This window comes from Sarcophilus harrisii, chromosome 2 (assembly GCF_902635505.1).
Source record: "Sarcophilus harrisii chromosome 2, mSarHar1.11, whole genome shotgun sequence".
Classification (NCBI taxonomy): Eukaryota; Metazoa; Chordata; class Mammalia; order Dasyuromorphia; family Dasyuridae; genus Sarcophilus; species Sarcophilus harrisii.
Window position 1 is genome coordinate 553,875,817 of NC_045427.1, and position 21,998 is coordinate 553,897,814.

The 21,998-nt window shown below is 35.2% G+C and overlaps 1 protein-coding gene across 4 annotated transcripts in view; it reads right to left on the reverse strand.

Annotated features, from left to right (window-relative positions):
• The window catches only part of ADAMTSL3 (ADAMTS like 3), a 542,401-nt gene that overhangs the window by 58,741 nt on the left and 461,662 nt on the right, over positions 1-21,998 (reverse strand). For all 4 annotated transcript variants that reach the window (XM_031955661.1, XM_023496559.2, XM_023496553.2 and 1 more), the window contains 2 exons: positions 20,494-21,562; positions 2,743-2,870 (listed from right to left, as the gene is read on the reverse strand). In XM_031955661.1, coding sequence (XP_031811521.1) covers positions 2,743-2,870; positions 20,494-21,562 — 1,197 coding nt within the window. The remainder of the gene's footprint in view (positions 1-2,742; positions 2,871-20,493; positions 21,563-21,998) is intronic.

Genomic DNA, 21,998 nt, shown 5'->3' on the forward strand with positions numbered 1-21,998 from the left:
CATCTAAAGGAAGGTGATCAGAATGAACAAGTATGCTGAGATCATGACATATTAATTCAAGATGTTTAATCTAGAGAAGGGAAAAAGGGATAATTTAGTCTAATACTAAATAAAAATTTTATTATGATGTCTAAATATTATATTCTTATAATATATATAATATAATGTATATATATATACATTATATTATATATATTATAAGAATATATATATATATATATATATATATATATATATATATATATAAATTTAGTACTAAAAGTTAAACTTGTTTTCCTTGGATCAGGAAGGCAAAGCTAGTGAGATGTAGGGGAGAACTTCCTAACAATTTGGGCTATCCCAAAGTAAAATGGGTAGAGTTGCTTTCTTTCCTTTGGACATTTTAAAGTTAAAGTTATATTATCACTTGACATATATGTAGGAAGAATTTTTATTCAGGTATAAGTTAGGTCTCTGGTCCAACTTTTAAAGTTTGGGATTCTGTTCAGTTATACAGTTTGGAGTAAATAACCTTGAGTTCTTTTCTACTTCTGGGATTTTATAATTTTGGGAGTCTAGGAAGGTTTCCCCTGCAGGATACTTTTTAAAAACTTTTTAGACTGAATTTTACTTTATTTTTCTCAATTATATGTAAACAAAATTTTTACACATTTATTAATTTTTTTCTTTTTATTTTCTTTCCTCCTTTCTCCTCTTCCCTTCCTGAGAAGGCAAATAATTTAATATAGATTATACATGTGCAGTCATGCAAAACACTTTAATATTAGTCCAGGATATTTTTCTAGAACACATTGTGAACCCCAAAATAATTGCCAATAGAAGTAGATGCCTCAAGAAAGCCCTTAGGCTTATTAAAAATTATGTAGTCGGAGGATGTAAGGAATGAAGATGAAATCTGACAGAAGCAAACTGGCTTTGGTAACATGTCAGGGTGGGAGTTTATTAGCATCTTAGAACATTAAGAGCAGAAAAAGCCCAGACCAATTATTTCATTATACAGGTGAGGAACCCATGCCCACAGAGGTAACAACCACAAAGTCAAACAATTAGTGGCAGAGCCTACAAGACTGCTCAAACCATCTCACTCCTAACTCTGCCAATCCTCCAGCTCACTATTACATATTGTCTTATTCCCCCCAGGGAAATGTAAATTCTTTGTGGCCAAAAGGCCCGTCTCATATTTCTCTGCTATCCCCTACAGTGCTCCGATCTGGGTTGGATGCTTAAAAGGGCATTCAGGGAATACTTAGAACCATATAATTTTAGAACTGGAAGGGACTCAGATCATCTAATCCAAGGTCTTCATTTTTCAAATGAAGAAACTGAGACTTGGAGAGCTGAAGATTTGAACAAAGCTACAGAGCTCATTAGCTGCACAGCCAGGACCAGAACCAAAGCCCTTGACTCCAAAGACCATGTTATTTCTCTTTTACCATTATGCTGCTCAACTTATTGCACTTGGCTGTGACCTCTCCCCAAAGAGCAATTTTGCAAACATTTCCCTCTCCCACCCACCCTGGAAGCCCTACATCTGATTCTCACTTGTGGTTTAGGGAAGCAGTAACAGAAACCACTGCTGGTGCTAGGGGTAATTCCTTTCATCTCTGTATGCTAGAAATAAGAAAGCTTTTTAACAAAACTTTCCCCCCTCTGTGATTTCTCTAGTACAAAGAATTCCCGGAGTGGAGACTTCACCCACCAAGGCAATTCTCCAGTAGTTTATAGTGCTAGAGTTGGCTATGGACAATGATGGGTTAAGTGGAACAGAGAGCTACTTTATATCAGAGGCAGGATGGAAATCAGGTCTTAGTGACTTCATAGACCGGCAATGACTTGACAAGACAATAAAGCTTTAGAATATTTCCTTAAAATAAGACAGTTGCCACTCGCCTTCCCTGAGTGTCTGTCTGGGGGCAGCAACAATAGCTAGCATTTATATGATGTTTTAACTAGGTGAACAGTGGATGGAGCTCTGCACCCAGAGTCAGAAAATCCTAAATTCAAATCCATCCTCAGGCACGTACTGCCTGGGTGATCCTGGGCAAGTCACTTAACCCAGTTTGACTCAGTTTCCTTATCTGTAAAATGAGCTAAAAAAGGAAATGGCAAATCGCTCCAGAATCTTTACCAAGAAAACTCCAAATGGGGGTCAGACATGAGTGAACAACAACAACAAAAGCAAAAAATCTCGCATTGCAAATAACCTCATTTTATCTTTACAATAACCCTGGGGGCTGGTGCAATTATTACCCCCATTTTACAGTTGGGGAAATTAATAGAAAGATTAAATGACTTGCTCTGGGTCACACAACTAGTAAATATCTGAAACAGGATTTGAATGCCGATCTTTCTGACTTTAGGTCCAGCATTCTATTCATTGTGCTACCGGCTGCCTCATAAGACTTGATTTATGAAATCATAAAATGTCTGTAGAATTTTATTAAGTTCAAGCTTCTTTGAAATGTTTTTAATGAGGCATTTAGTTATATATCATGGTATTTTTAAAAAAGGACAAGTCTAAAAAAACCACTTTCTTTGATTTAGTGGGACTTTAAATATGAATAGCCAGTAATGTTGAAAATAAATATCTATAATAAGAATAAAGGCTGTTTTAGAGACCACCTTTGAGCATAGCCACATTAAATAACTCTAATGATTTCTCATTTCTAGAAGAAGCAAGATATGGAATTAGTTGTAAAGTGAAAAAAAAAAAACCATTCTGAATTCTTCACTAGGTATTACCTGCATACAACACTGAGGAAGTTTTTGTGTCTGAATCAGGATGATTAACCACAGTACATCCATATACACCTTGTTCTTCCCTTGTAGGATTCCGAATTTGTATTTTTCTGGTTCCATCCAGTATTATTCTGTAGAACAGTAAGAGACATGATGTATTCACTCAATAAATATATTTATGAAGGAAAGCCATTTATAACACTTGAGAATATGGGTCTAAAAATTTTTGAGGCTAATAAAATAGAGCCAAGAGCAGAAATTTTTGTGTCTGTTGCAAGTACCACAAAGTGTGGTAAAGGAAATGGTACCATGGCATACTCAACAGAGTGTGGTAAGAGGCAATAATCCCCTGGGACACCAGTGTGAGAACCACTGCTGGGAGTTGGGGAAGGAACTTATCCCAGTCCTCCATCTTAATAGCTTAATATTTTAATTAACTTTTGTTTCTAATTAAGTGCTTGTCATCACCTTCTAAATTTGATCCCCTGGAGCAAAGACCTATTTAACTCTATTTATGACTCTGAGAAAGGCCTCTAGGGATTCCCTTATCTGTGGTCTGAACCTCCCCTTTCTATCCTTATAGTTATAGAATTATAGGCTTTTTAAAACTCTAAGGGATCTCAGAGACCATCCATCTGCCATCTTGCCATCTGTATTTCATGAACAAATAATTTAATTTTGGGGGGCTTGTTTTCTTCCCTGAAAAATAAGATAGTTAGATTGGATGACTTTTAAGGTTCCCTTCCAATTCTAAATCTAGTTCACTTCATTATTTTATCAAGATGAAATAGAGTCTTGCCCAGGGTCATGAAAGAAATATATATCAGAATCAAGACTAAAATTCTGGTTTGCTGACTTCTCACCCACATCCTCCCATTAGCATGTCACAGGAGGGTCAATCCAATGTGGTAGGAGCATTTCTTATTTTCTCTTGACATTGTGAAGATACCAGTGGTGCATACAAGCCATCAATTAGCTATCCTTTACTTTGGCCATATGATCAATCCATCTTTTTAAGTCATTTGTTTATTTGACGGTTCTATTTCTCCTTTACTTTTTCTTTGGAATGAGTTGCATTTCCACTACCCTTTGCATAATCCTCAACTTAAATTCTTTATAGATTGCATTCTTCCATGATTTATGGCTATACAACAATCCCAGAAAACTACCACTATTTAAAGGGTGGTTCTTTATTTCTGGGAAGATTATGCAGTCAAGAGAAAAGTTCTGAAATTCCTCAAAGGTGATCCTGCCAACTTTCCTGCTCCTGTTAAATTCTAGGCTCATTTTTTGTAATGGCAAGGAACTGGAAACTGAGTGGATGTTCATCACTTGGGAATGGTTGAATAAATATATGAATGTATCGGAATATTATTGTTCTATAAGAGACAATCAGCAGATTAATTTCAGAAAGGCTTGTAGACACTTACATGAACTGATGCTAAGTGAAGTGAATAAAACCAAGGGAATGTTGTACACAGCAACAATAAAATTATTTTATAATCAACTGTGATGAACATGGCTCTTTTCAATAATGAGGTGATTCAAGACAATTCCAATAGACTTGTGATGGAGAGGGCCATCTGCATCCAGATAGAGGACTAGGGGGACTGAATGTGGATCACAACATAGTATTTTCACCTTTTTTGTTAATGTTGTTGTTTGGTTGCTTGTTTTTTTTTTTCTCATTTTTTTCCCTTTTTGACCCAATTTTCCTTCTGCAGCATGATAAATGTGGAAATATGTGTAGAAGAACTGCACCTGTTTAATCTATATTGGATTACTTGCTATATAGAGGAGGGAGAAGTGGGCAGGGAGGAAGAAAAACTTCAAACACGAGATTTTGAAAGGTTTAATGTTAAAAACTATCTTTGCGGGTATTTTGAAAAATAAAAAGCTATTATTATTATAAATTTTGGGTTCATCACATTTTTACCATGTAATATAAAAACAAGATATATATGCACTTTCATGATATTTAAGTTTTCTGGTGCTATTGCATATAAGTTTTGACAACAAATATTCTTTATTAAATTGATTTATTCTATGTGAATAGTTAGGCCAAATTCATTTAAGTAAATATGAATTTCCTTTAGGAGAACACGCAGTCCCAATGTTCTTTAACTCAATTAGCTTAGCTTAGCAAAATACTAAAGAATTTCAGTATTTTGGGGAAATTTCTCCCTGATTTAAACTCTGCAGAGTTGTGTTTTTTTTTTTTAAATATAGTAGTAAACACCTTTGGCTATCATGTTTCTCTCTTAAATGTTTAAATTGATATTTATTATCAAAAGGTATTCAAAGACGATTAGCTCTGTTATAATGATCTTCCTAATCAACAAGATGGAAGACTAGACATTTTTTCCTTATCCTCTAAACTTCTCAACTGTGTCCAAAATAGGAATTATGTACAAGTGCTAAAGCAATTTTGGCTTTCTCCACAGTCTGGGACACTAGGAACCCTACTTCTGATAAATTAGCAGCACAGAAGGTTAATCCTTAATCTTTAACATTCCATTTCCTACTGCCCATCAGCTTTCTGTAGCAGAGCTGCACAAGCTGGCTGACAGACTTGCAAATGAATTCATTTTAACAGTGAAAAAATAAAAAAGCAGAGGCTTTCTTGGGCTGGAATAGCAGCTCTGTGCTGCAAGAGAGAACTGAAGAACAGAGGGCAATGGGGCAGCACTCATATATGTATGTGTGGGACCATATTAAGTTTGAGGGAAGGAGTCAGGTATCTTGCTGGGGCCAATTCTCTCCATCTGCCCACACTCCTAAAGTCATTAGGGACAGAGAATGAGGCTGGTAAGATGTGAACTGCTCAATATGGGATGAGCCATCTCAATGGCTTTGAAGTATAGTGCCCACAAAATTTGTCATCAAAGAAGAAAAAATGATTGAAGTTACCAAAGATCTCATAAGGATATTACATTAATAACTTTGAACATAAACAAATAGGGAAGATATTAAAAACAAAAGGCAATATGACTTCAGATAACTTTTTAAAAGTCCAGATTTCTGCAAATAAATATTTCAAGAAAAAGGAAAATGAATTAACACTTGATGAGGTGGAGGTAAAGGATCCTATGTACAAGAAATTATGGATATTTCTGAATGGTTTAAAAGTGAAATGAGAATTATTAAAGCAGAATCTATGGATTGTATAGCAAAAATAATTGCCAGATTAAAAAAAAAAACTTGAATTCATAGTGGCAAGTTTCACCAAAGGAATTAAGGAGAATAACTTAATGGGAATGCAAACACACAAAAGAGAAGGACGATCTGGAAAAAGAGAAACAAATAGTTCTGTTGTTACATTTTTCATGTGATTTTCTATTAGTAGAGCACAAGGCTGAGAGATACATTGGAGGGGAAATTTTAAGATAGCATTTTGTTCTAATGAATCAAATGTATTTTTATAGTTAATAAGCAATAAGTATAGAGGTGTCTTGTATTCTATTTCTTCAGTCACTTGTGATACAATGTGACGTCACTTTCAAATATATCAATACATTGCTTTCAATAATCTGTATATTCCCTTCTAATATTTTCAACAAAGTAGCCTTAAATTTGTGTTCAAATTATTCTCTAAAATTATATGATGGGAAAGTAGGGTTATGGATTTGTAACTGATATTCCCTACATTGCAATTTTTTTAAGAACTAAGGGAGTCTTAATTTCTAAAAAAAACTTTTGATATCTTCCTCCTCAGATACCTTGAAAAATTTCTCTCAGTGTCATTATCTGTTGCCTCCAGAATGTATATCCTTCATATTATATTTGGTTTAGCTTTTCCCACAATTGTTTATTTATTGCAAGGACATTTACACTTGCTTTATAAACTTATTTAGAATTGTGTTCTTAGAATCCAAATAAGTACTTTTATTTTATGGTGAACAGAATTTGTTGTAAAAATATTTGGACATCTTTTTCACTTTTTATTAGTTTATTATTTGCTTTACTATTTCATCCTTAAATAAACCTGAAAAGATTTAATTGGGGGGAAGGGTCTCTCATCAAGCTTTCTTTTTAAAAATAATATTTTCTTTTTTTTCCAAGTCCATATAAAAACAATTTTTAACATTTGGTTTTTTAAAATTTTGAGTTTCATATTCTCTTCCTCCTTTTACCAAACTTTTCTTTATACTGTTTATCTCCACTATCATCAATTTCTATATGCAATGTTGCTTCTTACTAGGTCAGTATCCTTCTCCATCTATGGGAAATAAGCATCTGAAGTTGCCCTCCTTCCCCCCACCCCTTACTTTTCTGTAAATGTAGGGAATTTGGAATTTTTCTCAGAAGAAAGAAAATTTGGAGGGGAGAATAGGAAACAGGGCTGAAAGCTTACTATTTGCCCTGCAATTATGCCCTCCAGATTCTCAGGCACTGGCATCTTATTTGTCAATTAACTTTAAAGTCCTATGAATGGCCAAATTGTACCTTACCTGTCAATTAACTTTAATTGGCTACTCTGGAAAACCATATCTTCTCTACAATTATACCTTCAGGATCACTGTGCCCTTCCACCAGCCTTAAAGCTTAGCCATCCCCCCACTTTGTCATCTCTCCCAGTTAGAATGTGAATTCACTGTGAACTCATTGCTTTTCTCTCTGTAATCCTGCAATTCAGCACAGTGCTGGGCACTTGATAAACTCTTAGTTCATTTGTTCATTCATTTACTTATTCACCCTAGTTCAGGCCCTCATCACTTTTTGCCTAAACTACTGAAATAGCCTCCTACTTAGACTCCTGGCTTTTAGTCTCATCCCTTTCCAATCCATCCTCTATTTCACTGCCAAAAATAATCTTCATAAGGTGTAAGACTGAGCATATCAGCCCCTTTTGTCTTTAGAATAAAATACATGCTTGCTTAGCTTGGTTTAAAGCCCTCCACAGTCTGGCTCCAGCCTGTTGCCAAGCTCACTACACATTTCTCTCCTTTATGAACTTTCTTCAGACAAATAGCTCTAAACACAGAATTCTAATTTCTTGCCTTCATGTCTTTTTGCAGGCCTATAAGACCCTCTGCTTTTTGGACTCTGCCTTTTATAGTCTCTGGATTATATACCTCTAAAGGAAAGCTTTTCATGATCCTGTTACTTGTTAGTAATCTCTCTCCTTCACAAATTATCATGCACATTTTTTTTTTCCATTTCTAAGTGAAACCCTAGGTGAAATGTAAACTCCTTGAGGACAAGGATAATTTTTTGTTGTCTTTATGTTTCTGGTGTTTTAGCCTAGTACTTTCACAGAGTCAAAGCTTAATAAATGATTTATTGAATTTGACTTGATTACTAGCCACTTTCCTTTACTCATGTTGCAACCTTTTGGCTTCTCGAATTAACTTTTAGAAAAAACTCTCTAGTATTTGTAGCTTATATTTAGGTTTCAAATTAACCTATTTTAATTCTTCAAACTCAGCACCTTCACTTCTTTCCTTCTCAAGCACACTAAGATGTCCATTGGCAATACTTCTGCTTGTTCTCCCTTTTCATTAACACCTTAAATCTGTTTGTGAAGATTTTGACTTTTAATTTTTGTTATTTATGCATCAGATTTATCTGCTTTTTTCTATTCCTTTAAAGCATCTAACAGTTTCTTGCTTGGGGTAGGTCTACTCAATTTTGTTTTCTCAATATGGCTCACCCAAACACTTCCTAAACTATCACAAATTACTTTCCTTTTTAAAGAATTTGGTTTTGCTCCTTCTACTCTTTCTGTGAGCTTTCTTTCCTAATTCTGAAGTCAGTAGCAGTTTAATTAAAATCAACAAACGATTATTAAGCACCAACCAAGTGCTGGATGCTGGTAATACAAAAGCAAAAAAGATTTCCATTGCTCTGCCCTTGAGGACCTAACATTTTCATAGACAAGTAAACACTAAGTTATTTTAGAAGGGAGAGGGGAACTGCAATTGCAAGGGAGCAGTGGGATAGAAATGATTTCCTAGGACACTTTAGCTGAGTGTTGAAAAATGTTAGGAATTGAGAGAAGTGGCTCAATATTCCATGCATGGGGGACATAATTTATCCAAGGGAAAGAGATAGAATTGTCAGATTAAGAGAATAGCCTGGAAATAGGGGAATTAATATGACTACAGCACAGAGGGCATGAAGGAGAGTAATGGGTTGCAAGGGTGGAAATGTAGAACCATATTCTGGAGAATCTGAGGCTGAGGAGTTTCCAGGAAGCCACAGAAGATTTCTGAGTAAGGATATAAGGGATTATATTTGAAGAATATTTAATAGTGATGTAGAAGATGAATTAGAGGGAGAAGTGGCTAGAAGCAAGGAGAACAGAGGTGATAAGAGCTGGGATTTGAGTAATGGTTGTACTGGTGGAGAGATGTGGTAGAATCTAAAGACTTGACAACTGCAATAATAACGCATGGAGAATGAAGGAGAGAGAGGAATCGAGGATCATTCTAAAGTTGTGAACCCTGGAGGTGACTGGAAGGATGATTGTATCATTGTTTATTTCAATAATAAAATAATCTCTTTATCTGTACCCTTGACCCAGCCTCCTTATACTCCACTCCACTGGGCTCTTGTCCCACTGATTTTCTTCCTCCTACACCCTCAGTTTCTTCCTTCCTACTGGCTTTATTCCCTTTTGCCTACACTCATACTTAAGTCTCAGCTATCCTAAACAATAGCCATAACAACACTTCTCTTTGCCTTATGCCTTCAAAAATAAAACGAAGATTAGACGGAGGATAGCTATGCAAAAAGGGGAGCAGGTGATTAGCTATCAGTACCTGAATTACTTTGTCTGTCTCCTGGGTTTCTGTTCCCACAAACTACCCACGCCTTTTGGGACGCCAGCTTGCCTTTCTGTCTATGGTTCTCTTGGCTCACCCTCAGACACCTTCCTTCATTTGGCCCCCTCCCAGCATTCCAGCCCCCTGGCGTTCAGAGCCTTACTTGTAACTCTCCTGGCTCGGTTCCACCAAGCCTGTTTGTCATGGACCATTCCCAGTGAGTCTCTGGGACTCCTGACCTTGCCTCAGACTTGATCCTCTCTAGAAAACGTCCCAAATCTCACCTTCCTTTCACTGCCAAAATCTAAAGGTATTAGTTTAAACTCAATGTCTTTACAACCCACTCACATCTAAGCTTTGAGCAACCTCAATTTTACTTTCACCAATTTAATGGAATTGCTTTTTCTAAGGTCACCAGTGACTTTCTGGCTGTCAATTCTATCAACTTTTCTCCATCATTTTTCTTGATGTCCATGCCATTTGATACTTAACTAGCTCTTCTTGAAAATCCTCTCTTTCCCTCTTTTCATCATACCAATTTTCTGGATTCTTCTTTCTCTCCAATAGATCCATCCATGAAAACTACATTGATTCTTTTTCTTCTTCCTACCCTTTAAATATAGACATTCCCTAAGGTTCTGTCCTTTGCTATTTCTTCTTTTAAATTATTTTTCTTTTTTGCTAAAATTTGAAATAAAATATATTTTCTAACTGTATGTTGTTTTTTCATACCACACTCACTTCCCAATATCATTCCCATATTTTTCCCCATAAAAAACGCAATACAATTAAACAATGGTCTGTATGAGCAACAAGAATAAGTATAATTCTACACCAATAGTCCATTCCTTTTCCATAGACTGGAAAGAAATGTTTTCCGGCAGTACTACTTTAAAGCCAACATTGACCATTGTCTGTTAAAGCATTTATATTAGTGATGTCAAACTTAAGTAGAAACAGATCCCTGCCAGGCTGCATACTAACTTAGAAAACCACAAATTCATACTATCTATGTTTTATTGTATTTTTATGTATTTGTAAAATATACCCAATTCCATTTTAATCTGGTTCTGATACACTTGGGAGTGTTGTGGTATGTAGTTTGACACCTCTGATTTATATCACTATACTTGTGCATATTTTCCTCTTGGTTCTATGTTTGTTTGGTCTGTACCAATTTCATATATCTTCCCATATTTCTATGAATTTCTCATATTTGTCATTCCTTAAATGTAAAAAATACCTCATATCACCAATATATTATACGTTGTTCAGACATTAATAATAGTCATCGACATTTACTTTCAAGTTTGAAAAATAATATAAATATACAATATATATGTGTGTTTTATATATATGTATATATACATAGACACATATATATGCACACACATCAGTGCTTGCTCCTCTCTAATGACTGACCATTTCATGTGCCCTTTCTCTACCCAATGGAGTGGAAGCCTCTCTAAAGCAGACATTGCTTTATTTTTGACTTTGTGCTTCTAGTGCTATTTTGTGGTGCATGTTAAATGATGACTTGTGGCTTAAAATTAAGACCAAAAATGAAATTCCTATTGTTCAGGGAATTAAAATATTGCTGAAGGGAAATAACTCTGCATCTAGAGGGAGGAAAAAAAACAACAATCACAGGGGATAGGTGAATAATAAAAGACAATTTTATAAGGAACAGTGTATGTGAGGAGGCGGGGGGGGGGGGGGGGGGGGGGGGGGAGGGGGGGGGGGGGGGGGGGGGGGGGGGGGGGGGGGGGGGGGGGGGGGGGGGGGAGGGGGGGGGGGGGGGGGGGGGGGGGTAAGGTGACCCTTGAATAAGATAATCACAAAAGAACTTTGAATTGGGATTCTGAAAATCTGACTTTGCTATTTATTACAATGGGATTTTGCAAATAAGTCAAGTAAGAAGTAAGTGGAGAGAGCCTTTGGGTACTAGTGGAGACATCTGTAAAATATGTTTTAATAATAGGACCCGAGTATTATCAACACCAATCACGATTAACTTCATTTTAAAAGTATTTTGAGCCAAATGTTAGATCCTTAAGGTAACACAATGCTAGTGGGAAAAACTTCATCCCACCTCCTAATCAGACAGGTGGGGAAACTAAGATCCAGAGAGGGGCTGAACTCCATCCATCCCAAGGACAGGCTTTGAAATCTCTCCCCTTACTTATACCTTTGGGGGTCTGAGGCTTCAGTTTTAATGTATTTTCTGGTGCCACTAATGCCTTACTGTGAATCGGTTTATCTGACGTCATTGTGATTTCCCTGCTTGGGTTCAGAGGAAAAAGACAGAGAGGAAAAGTGGGAAGATGGCCAGAACAGTGCAGGGGAGCATGAGTCAAGGGCAGCTGGAAATCCTGGGAGGTCCCAGGGGAGTCCTTAGGGGGAGGAGAGAACCAAGTGGCAAGTCATCTCAGCCCCAGCCCCTAGCACAGTACTTGGAAGGAAGGGCACTTAAGAAATGCTGGTTGATGAACTGACTTTCCTTAATAAAATAAGATCCACATGGAAGAAAAAGGGTTTTCCACCCAATCAACACTTTTCTACCATTTTTCTATCCCCCTCACACTAAACATATGCTTTGAAGTGACCCAATGATTTACTCATCTTGGTGCTTTCTGCCCACCATTGAGAGAATGGTGAAACATCAGTCCTGGTAGACCCTTAACCAATTTCTTTAACTTTAAGGCAGCCAATAGTGGGAAAAATGGCCTTCAAACGAAAGGAACTTCCTTCAAAGGCATCATTCCCATATTACAGATGAGATAACTGAGAGCCAGAGATATTAATTTGCCTACTGTCACATAACTAATCTGTATCATAGGCAGGATTAGAACAGTCTCTCCTGATGCCAGGTCCCACATTCTTTCCATGACATAATATTGCCATTCTCTGTTGCATGCTTGCCAAAGGCATTTAACCATATGATGGAATAGATTCACACAGGAAAGAGAGAAGAGATGAAGAATGTCTCTTGTTAGATTACAATATGGAACCGAATGGTCAACTTATAGAACATGTCCATCAGTTTTTATATTTGAAAAACCATCCATGACAAATTGGGCTCAAATTTAATAAGGAGATGGTGAGAGGATAGGATTGCTTTGGGGGAGTTATAAGGTTCCCTAATGATATCAGATTTCTAATATATCTTCATTTCTTCCCATTCACATATCTCTGGTCCAGGTTCTTATCACCTCTTGCTTGGACCATTACAATAATATCCAATTAATTATGTTGGCGTCTAAATATTGGATGGATTGAAATAGAGAGAGAGAGACTGGTTTCCCTACCTCTCATTTTTTCCCCTTCTAATCTATCATCCATTGAGTTCTCAAGGTGATTTGACTAAAGCATATATTAGTACAGGGTGTACTTATTTAGCTCATTTATTTCCTAAGATTCTACTCTCCAGGATAAAATATAAATTCCAGTTTGACATTTAAATTTTTTTTTTTTTTGCCAATATTATATGAGTGGTTCTGGGAATGAGACATGGGATGGTCTTAGAAGAATCTCCAAAAGACAATGGAGAGCTACATGGTGGAACTGAGTAGGCTGAAATATAATTAATGAATATTAAAATGTAATCAATGAAGATGAATATTAATAAAATATGACAATATACACTGGATTAACTTATAGACTGAATGTAACATGAATAAAAATACCTCTTATGATTTGGGAATACTCAGGATTGAAAGGTCAAAAAGTTCTGACAGGAAGCGATGTTACAATATGGCTATATACTATATGGTGAGCAAATTTAGTAGTGTTGAGATATTGTTTTTGACTCGTGCTCTAGAAGGCACAATTGGGAGAAATTAGCCTTAGGGTATGGTGACGAAATGACAAGTTGGAATTGTGTTTAAAATAACTTAGTGGAGAGTTAGAAATATTAATGAGAAGGGAAGAGAAGCCAGCCACAATCAGAATGAATGGGGTCAGAATGAGAATAGTAGTGAGAGTGTAAAAAAAGAAGTATCTAGGTATAGATGTGCCCAGGAATTGAAGCCCTTCAAAGCTATATTGAATCTTTGATTTAAGGAATAGGGGAAAAAAGTGAATACTTGCACATAACTAAAATTGGTATAATCCATCCAGTACATTCTGTGAAGAACATATGGGGAAGGTAGATGGATTTGATTGCATAAAATGTAGTTTTATAATAAAAGATTTATTCAAAAAAATTGACAGATTAGAAAAATATTGGTGGTCAACATTTATAAATTTGATATTTAATATTTATATGGAAATTTTAAAAATCAAGGGAGATGAACATCAGTTTTTCATTGGATAAATGCTCAAAAGATATTAAAAGTCAATTTACAAAGCAAGATATTCATGTTGTAAAGAATTACTTTAAAATGTTTTAAATAGATAATCAGAATAATAAGACTGCAAGTCAAATAAAATTGAGGTGCCATTTTATAGGTACTAAAAGAAAAGGATAAAATTTTGAGCTCTTGAAGCTGTGAAGAAACAAGTTTATTTATACATTGTTGGTAGAATTGAAAGTTGGTAGGACTTTTTTGGAGAGCAATTCAGAAATATGCAATATAAACAAATCTTCTATCCTAGAATTCCCTTTATTAGGAATATCCAAGGTATTAGAAAAATCAAAGCTATTTGTTAAAAGTCATGTAAAGCAGTACTTGTGATGGCAAAGAAATGAAAATACTCAATTGTTGGTAAGAAAACATAAAATAGTAGAAAGACTATTGAATGAGTTTTGAATTCTGCTTCTACTACTTTACTATCTACATAATCCTGGATAAGTGCCATTCATCTTCTTTGGGCTCCAGTTACTCACTGTCAAATCAGAGTCACACTCAGAGTTTTGAAGGTCTTTTCCAGATTTAAGTCTGTAATTTATTACATGTAAGCCTGTAAATTATTTATATAATGTAATATCAACTTTTAAAATGGTATACAGAGAATGTGGGGGAAATGAAAAAATACTTGCAACTAAGTAGAAATAAAATGGGCAGCTAGATGGCATAGTGGACAGAGTGCCAGGCCCAGAGTCAGAAAGGTCCCTCTTCCTGAGTTCAAATCCTGCCTCAGACACTAGCTGTGTTACCGCAGGCAAGTCATTAACTGCATTTATCTCAGTTTCCTTATCTGTAAAATGAGCTGGACAAGAAAATGGCAAACTACCCTATATTTTGCCAAGAAAACTTTAAATGGCATCATGAAGAGTCAGGCCATAACTAAAACAACCAACCAACAAAAGTATAAAATGAAAGAAGAATCAAAATAATATATACATACTAGGAAAAAAAAATTTATACCCAGATGCAGAGACAAATATATTAAAAGAGAAAAGGAAATAGGGGAAATATCAAACTTATAATATGTATATTAAAATTAATTTTAAAAATGCCAATAAGTCTCAAATGTATGTTTAGTTGGTTTTATGTTTTAAAATTAAATGCACAAAATTATTTTAATGAAGTTATACCATATGATATGACAACTAAAGATTAAACAAACACATGAGCTTTAAAGTAATTGTTGTGTATTAAATTCAGGTACCTTGAATAGTATTTGACTCCTTAGGAAATACTAATTGGTTGATTGTTAAGTGCAATTCCTTTTTTATCTTTTGCTTATATCAATGTTTTCCTTTTTAATATCAAACATAATAAACACATTTAGATAGCACCTAAAGCATGACACAACAATTTGAGGTTCAGGCTTCTTGCTGCCAGTATGAGAAGAGAAAAAGTAGGAAGTGAAACAAATTTTGGCTCATTAATGCCATTATTATGGGAAGTGGAAGGTATTGCCTGGTCTCCATTTTGAGCATCCAGACATTGTTCCTCGATGCCTGAAAGGCACAAAACCTATGGAATCAAAGCTGGTAAAAGAATGTAAGCTCCTGCTTTTACCAGCCTGGCAGGTTACCCCACTTTCCCCCTTCTGTTCCTTCTTTCTGAACATGTACACTCTTATCTTTCCCTCCTCACTTCTGTAAAATTCCATTTAGCTATGCTGTGTACATATTTCCATTCCACTTAAAAGTTGCAGAAGCTGATGTTTTGGGTTCTCTTACTTCCTGAGCTCCAAGAATAATAAAACTCTGCAGATAACTATCAGAATCACTGATTTGGTGAATGTTAGTAGTACTTGATCGATGGCCCCTCAGTCAACCTTTACCACAAAAGTGCAAATGTTAATATTTCCATTTTACAGACAAAGAAACTGTGACTCTGCTAAGCTACTTTTCCAGTGCTACATAGCAAATATATGTCTGAAAAGGGATATGAATTCCAATCTTTTGGCTCCAAATCTGGCAGTACATCCATCATATCATATTGACTCTCATCCTAATCCTGCATCCATTTTATTTTGGCGTGTTTAGGCTCCTTTTTGTTTTGTAAATTGAATCTATTGAGTGTTTTTTCCTAAACTGGTAAAGTTTCTGTGGATTCTGAATCTGAAGACTTAGACAACTCCAGGGTCACATTGTAGCTTTGTGTTTTTTTGTTTGTTTTTAACCAAAGAGTCCTAGACATTTCTCCAGTTTTTAATTTGTCCCTTGCTATAGCTATGCTTTCCTTTGAATTCTCAAACTGCAGGCTGATTGCGAATGGATAGCCTGACCTTTGGTCTGTTCTTCATTTATGCTCTCTGACTTATCAGTCCTGTGGACCAGGTACTCTACCTTGACCTCAAGAACTTATTGTCAAGTGCTTCAGTGATTTGATCCTGGAATTCCTCCCTCCCTTTGGCAAAGTTTCAGGTGCCTCTATATTTTTATGTGGTTTTTCTTCCCCTGTCTCTTCCTCTCTTCCACTTATCCAATACGCAATTTTTGACTACTTTTGAGGGGAATTGGCCGGTGGCCATCTCTAAACAAAGCTTCTGCTGCCCCCTACTGCCATCACTTTAAAGCCTCCTGCCTACTCATTTACTCATTTAAATTCTATTTATCTAACAATTCCAACCCGTTATTACATTACATTAGATACATTCCCATGATACTGGCAGTGGATAACATATCTGGTATTATCAGGCTGCTGCTCTTCCCTCACTCTTGATACTCCAAAAATGGAATAATGTTAGGAATCTATCTTAAGTACAATTGATACTTAAAAAATTTAAAATCTTTAAAAAATCAGGCTTTCTAATCAATCCAATTCTATAGAGAACTGTAGAACACATTAGTTGTCCATCTTAGCAAATCTGAGTTCCTAGCAGATAATCATTTCAATATCTTTTTTTCCCCTGATGGTCATATAATTTCTTCCTGAGTTATATAATTTCTTCTTGTTTCTTCATTTATATTAAGGCAAGTCCATCCTTTCAAAATAAAAGGTTGAGGTTGAATCAGATAAAAGAGAACAAAGAAAGAAAAAAGAAGAGTCCTGGACTTGAGTAGAAGTTTTTGCCCAATATTGATACTTTCTCACTGGTAGACAAGAAAAGAAAACTCCTAAATATAATAATTTTTAATTTCTTTGTACTTTAAGATTTAAATAATTCAGAAAGATTAGATCTAAAGACAAGAATTTAGATTATAGCAAAGGAAAACTATCACTTTAACCCAATTAATGGCAAATTAAGTATGTTCCACAGGATACCAATAACTGGAAATCTTCACAGAGACTTCAGAATCATCTGTAATTCTTGTAAGGATGTCATTTAAAAACACTTTAATATCCACATAGAAAGACTTTATTTTTTGGCAAAGGTGCTAATCATTAAAGGACACAGAGTCACATCTAAATAAGCTGTTATAATTTCAGAAACTCTCAAAATTCAAGGCCAAATCATAATTCCTTGAGACTTAGGCCTAGAAAATTAACTTTAATTCAATCTTGGTGGTATCCTAAGGCCAACAAGTCAAATCAAATTAACAAGAACTTGTTGAATGTCTTATAAGTCAAGTGGCAAGTCACTTTATTTCTTAGGAGCTCAGTTTCCTCATTAATGAAATGAGAAGTTGAATGTAAAAGATCCTTTCTATTTTTACAGTTCTAATTCTTTATTTGAAACATAACATTTTTAATCTAAATGGCTAGTATGAAGAAATCAAAAGATGGAGAAAAACATTTTTCCATATTCCCAGTACAATTAGCAGATAATCATTTCAATCTCTTTTTTTTCCCCTGATGGTCATATAATTTCTTCCTGGGTTATATAATTTCTTCTTGTTTCATCATTTATATTAAGGCAAGCCCATCCTTTCAAAATAAAAGAGGTTGACGTTGAATCAGAGAAAAGGGAACAAAGAAAGAAGAAAGAAGAATCCTGGATTTGAGTAGAAGTTTTTGCCCAATATTGACACTTATTCACTGGCCAGACAAGAACAGAAAACTCCTAAAACTATTTTAGCGCAGATCCTTATCACTTCTCTCCAACACCATTACAGAAGCTTCCTAACTGGTCAACCTACCTTTAAATTCTTTCTTCTCCAATCCATCCCTTATGTCACTGCCAAATTGGTACTCATAAAACACAGGACTTCTTTCTCAAAAATTTTCTGTGACTCCCTTGTTGCCTGTGACTCAAAATTCCTCAATCTGGCATTTAAAGTTCCTCAAAATATGATTTTTCAAAATCCTATTTCATATCATTCCCCTTTCTGCATTTTCTGTTTTTGAAAAATTAACTCACTGATCATTTACTGTCTATAAATTCATGTTCCTCTTTTGTGTCTTTATATCAGTGATACCTCATGTTTGGAATAATATACTCTCTCCTAAAGTTCACACAATCTACAAAAAGTTTTTCCTTTGTGACTATTAGCACTCTTTCTTGAAATTCTTTATATATTTTGAATTTACCTATTTGTGTACACATTATATCATCCCAAAAATGTATCTAGAGGGCCTACTTGAGGGCAGAGACCCTGCTTGAGAGTAAAAACTATTTTTAAAAGTTTGGGTAACTTGAACATAGTAAAAGTTTTAATGCTCACTGCATTCAACTGAACTGAAATCAAGAAAGTACATTAATCTCATTCAATGAAAATTAAGGGACTATATACCAGCTGATATAAGAGTACTGATTCTCAAAGGAGCTTATGATCAATACATATGACAAATGACATGAAAAAATAGTTAATATAGAACTGTTTTGATATGTTGTACTTAATGAACTGTAAAATTCAACAGAAAAATGAATTACTGTTTTTATTATAAAGCCAGGGTACCTGAAAAATAGCATTTTTTTTTTTTTGCAAAATAACAATAAATAGGTTAATTGAGGAACTCTCCTATGGAATAAAGTACATGAACTTTAGTGAATGAATTCTATGTATATATTTGGATTTTTTTTTTTTGCTTAATTACTGATTATTGATTTAATTCTAAATAGTTGCATTTGTAAGATAAGTTAATTCCAGTTAAGTGAGGCATTATTATAACCTATTTCTAGTTCACTCTATCTAGCTTTCTGGATTATAGAGGGAAAATGTCAGTTTTTATACCCCTGAACTTAGGAAATCAGAAACAGGAAGATCTAATTCTGCATTTTCTACCAACTACCTCGCTGCGTGATCTTTGATACACAGTGACATTTTGGCAGGTCACTAAATATATTTGCATCTTATTGTCCTCCTGTAAATGAAGAGATTGGATTAGGTAATTGCTAACATTTCTCTCAATTCCAAGAGAGAGAGAGAGAGAGAGAGAAATATATACATATAGAGAAGTGGCACAGAGACGTCAAGTAGAATAAGGCTTCTTAAACTTCTTTCACTTGTGATGTTCTTTACCCCAAGAAATTTTTATGCAGCCCTGTCTTGAATCTGAGCTGAAGTGTTTCTGGCAGTGTTCATGCACATGCAATGCAAAATACCTATTTTGTATGTTCAGAACCAAGGCTACAGTGAAATTGTGCAATGCAAGAGGGCAATTGCTGCCAGAAACACTTCAGATTCATTACACACTTGATTTTGAATTAATTTTGGGTCCTTGTGTTCAGAAACCTTTTACTATTGCCAAATTTTTCATGACCTCCACATTTAGTTACTGACCCCATATGGAATCAAGACCCACGGTTTAAAAAACTTTGGTCTAGGACTGAGTCCTGAGGTATGCACACAGACAAGGTAAGACATGGATAATGACTGAGTAAAAGAGACTAAAAAAGACTGACCAGAAAAGTAGGAAAACCATCTCTGTGCAGTATCCTGAAAATCAGGAAGTGTCTGACAGTATCAAATGCTACAAAGAAGAATGAGAAAAGGTCATTGGATTTAGCGATAAACAGAACATCGGTGACACTGGAGAAAAGGAAAAAAGTCTAAATATCTTTTTTTTTTTTTTTTAAGTTTGGCTGTGAAAGGGAGGAGAGATATAAGAAGATAGTTGGATGGGAATGTCAAGGAATTCATATATTTCTGGTTTTTAATTCCTAAAAATAGTCATAGTTCTTTTTTTCATGTGAAATATTTTGACCATAATTTATGCTAATTATGTAGATGATGATTTGTTATTCACAAATAGCAAGAGCTAGAGACATTAAAGAATAGAAAAACTCCACAAATATTTAAGATATTTTTTAATGCTGAATAATTGGGTAGAGTACTATAAGAGAAAGCTCTAAATTACTTTCTGTACTGTCATTGGAAAGAATTATAAGAACACAGTAATAATAATAAAAAACTATATGTTTATGGAAGACTCAGATGCTGATAGCACTTCCATGCTTATCACCAATTCAAAGATAAAGGAAAAAATCATTTAGTATTTTTAAAAAAATCAATTAAGTGATTCAAATCAGCAATTATTTTGCTAATTTTGTTAACTGTTACATGTTAAATTTATCATTTATATGTAATCAATCAATCAATATGAATTAAATGCCGAATGTATGCACTCTTTGATGTGGACATATACTAATAGTACGTTTTCTTATATTGGCAATCGAAACTCAGAAGAAGGAATCTGAAAGTATATCAAAACTATCTGAGGAATCATTAGACTATTATTTAAATCAAGATCTACATTTTACTTACTTTTCTGAGGGCTGTAGTACTGCTCCATCTTTGGTCCATGTATATTTAGCATCATTAGTTTTAACAAGGTCACAGAACAAGTTGATGATCTCAGTACTTTGGGTAATAAAAACTGCATTTCCAATCCTCGAATTTATTGTTTTATTAAAGGAAATTGGGGTTAATTTGTTTTGTTTCATGAGAGCAAGTCCTTTTTGCTTGACGGTTTGCCTGTTTGGGTTCTTTGAGTTGAAACCTCTAGACACATTTTGACTTTTCATATTCAGTTTTGTGGTGGAAGATTCTAGTTGGGCTCCTCTCCATTTCTCCCTTGTAGGCTGTATCTTTGCTAATTCCGCAACCACCTCATAGATCACTTGGGATGCAATATCATCATTCACCTCTCCAGTTTCCATAAGCTGACTCATATTTTTTATTAGCTCTTCAAACTGTACAGTGTCCATACTGTAGGATCCTTGTAGGACAGCTGCTTCTAAGCATTTATCTTTGAATTCCAAGGAGTTGGGAGTTTCTGCTGGATTATTGCCATGGTGGACAAGAGCTCTCAAGAGTGGCTGGTCACTAACTTGACCATCATCCAGATAGAGTTCATTTTGTTGACTCCATATTTGTCTCATTTTATGCCACGTGGCTCCCAAACTATTAGCTTCATTATGGTCTATCCTGCCACGTTCAAGAAGGTGATCTCGGAAGGCTGGGGGTTCTATGAGTCGGTTATCAGTACCAATTAGTTTGAGAATAAATGTTTCATGCACAGGCCCCGCAATACACCGATACAATCCAATATCACTGGCTTCAAGGCTGTGAATCTTCATTGAACCTGACTTGGTTATCCCAAGTCTTTTGGAGTTCTGCAAACGCTGTCCGTCTTTTTCCCACCGGATAAGAGATTTTTGGAACCTTTTTACTGGGCACTTGATGACCACAGATGTTTTGGGAAGTAGATAAGCCCTTCCACCTATTGTGAAATTAATACGTTTTTCTTCTCTTGTCTGAATGTAGACTCTTTTGATTCCAAGGATCTGAGGACCCTGGGCACCATATTTCGGTATAACATCTGGCTTTATCACTGCAAAGAAACAAAAATAAAATAACTTGTCAAAAGTAGTAATATTCTCATCCATTTTTATATTTTTGTATATGTATTTAGTTTTTTAGTTTATTTTTTAAAATATATGAATAAAAGTGCTGGTAAATCTTATAGAATCTCAGGGTCTTAAGGAACCTCAAACTTTTCTCTTTAACAATCTCAAGAAGTGTTCATTTTGTATCTACTTGAAAACACTAAGTGATACAGAATTCATTGCTTCCTAGGCCAGTGTATTCCACTTCAGGGCAGCTCTAAATTTCGGGGAGATTTTTCTTACACCAAGCCTAAATCTGCTTCCTATAACTTCCACCCACTAGTCCTGATTCTGTGCCCTGGCTAATACACAAAGACAGCTAGTATAACCTCCAGGCTAAATGTCCATCTCCAATGTATTGAGACATTTTAAGTCCCATGC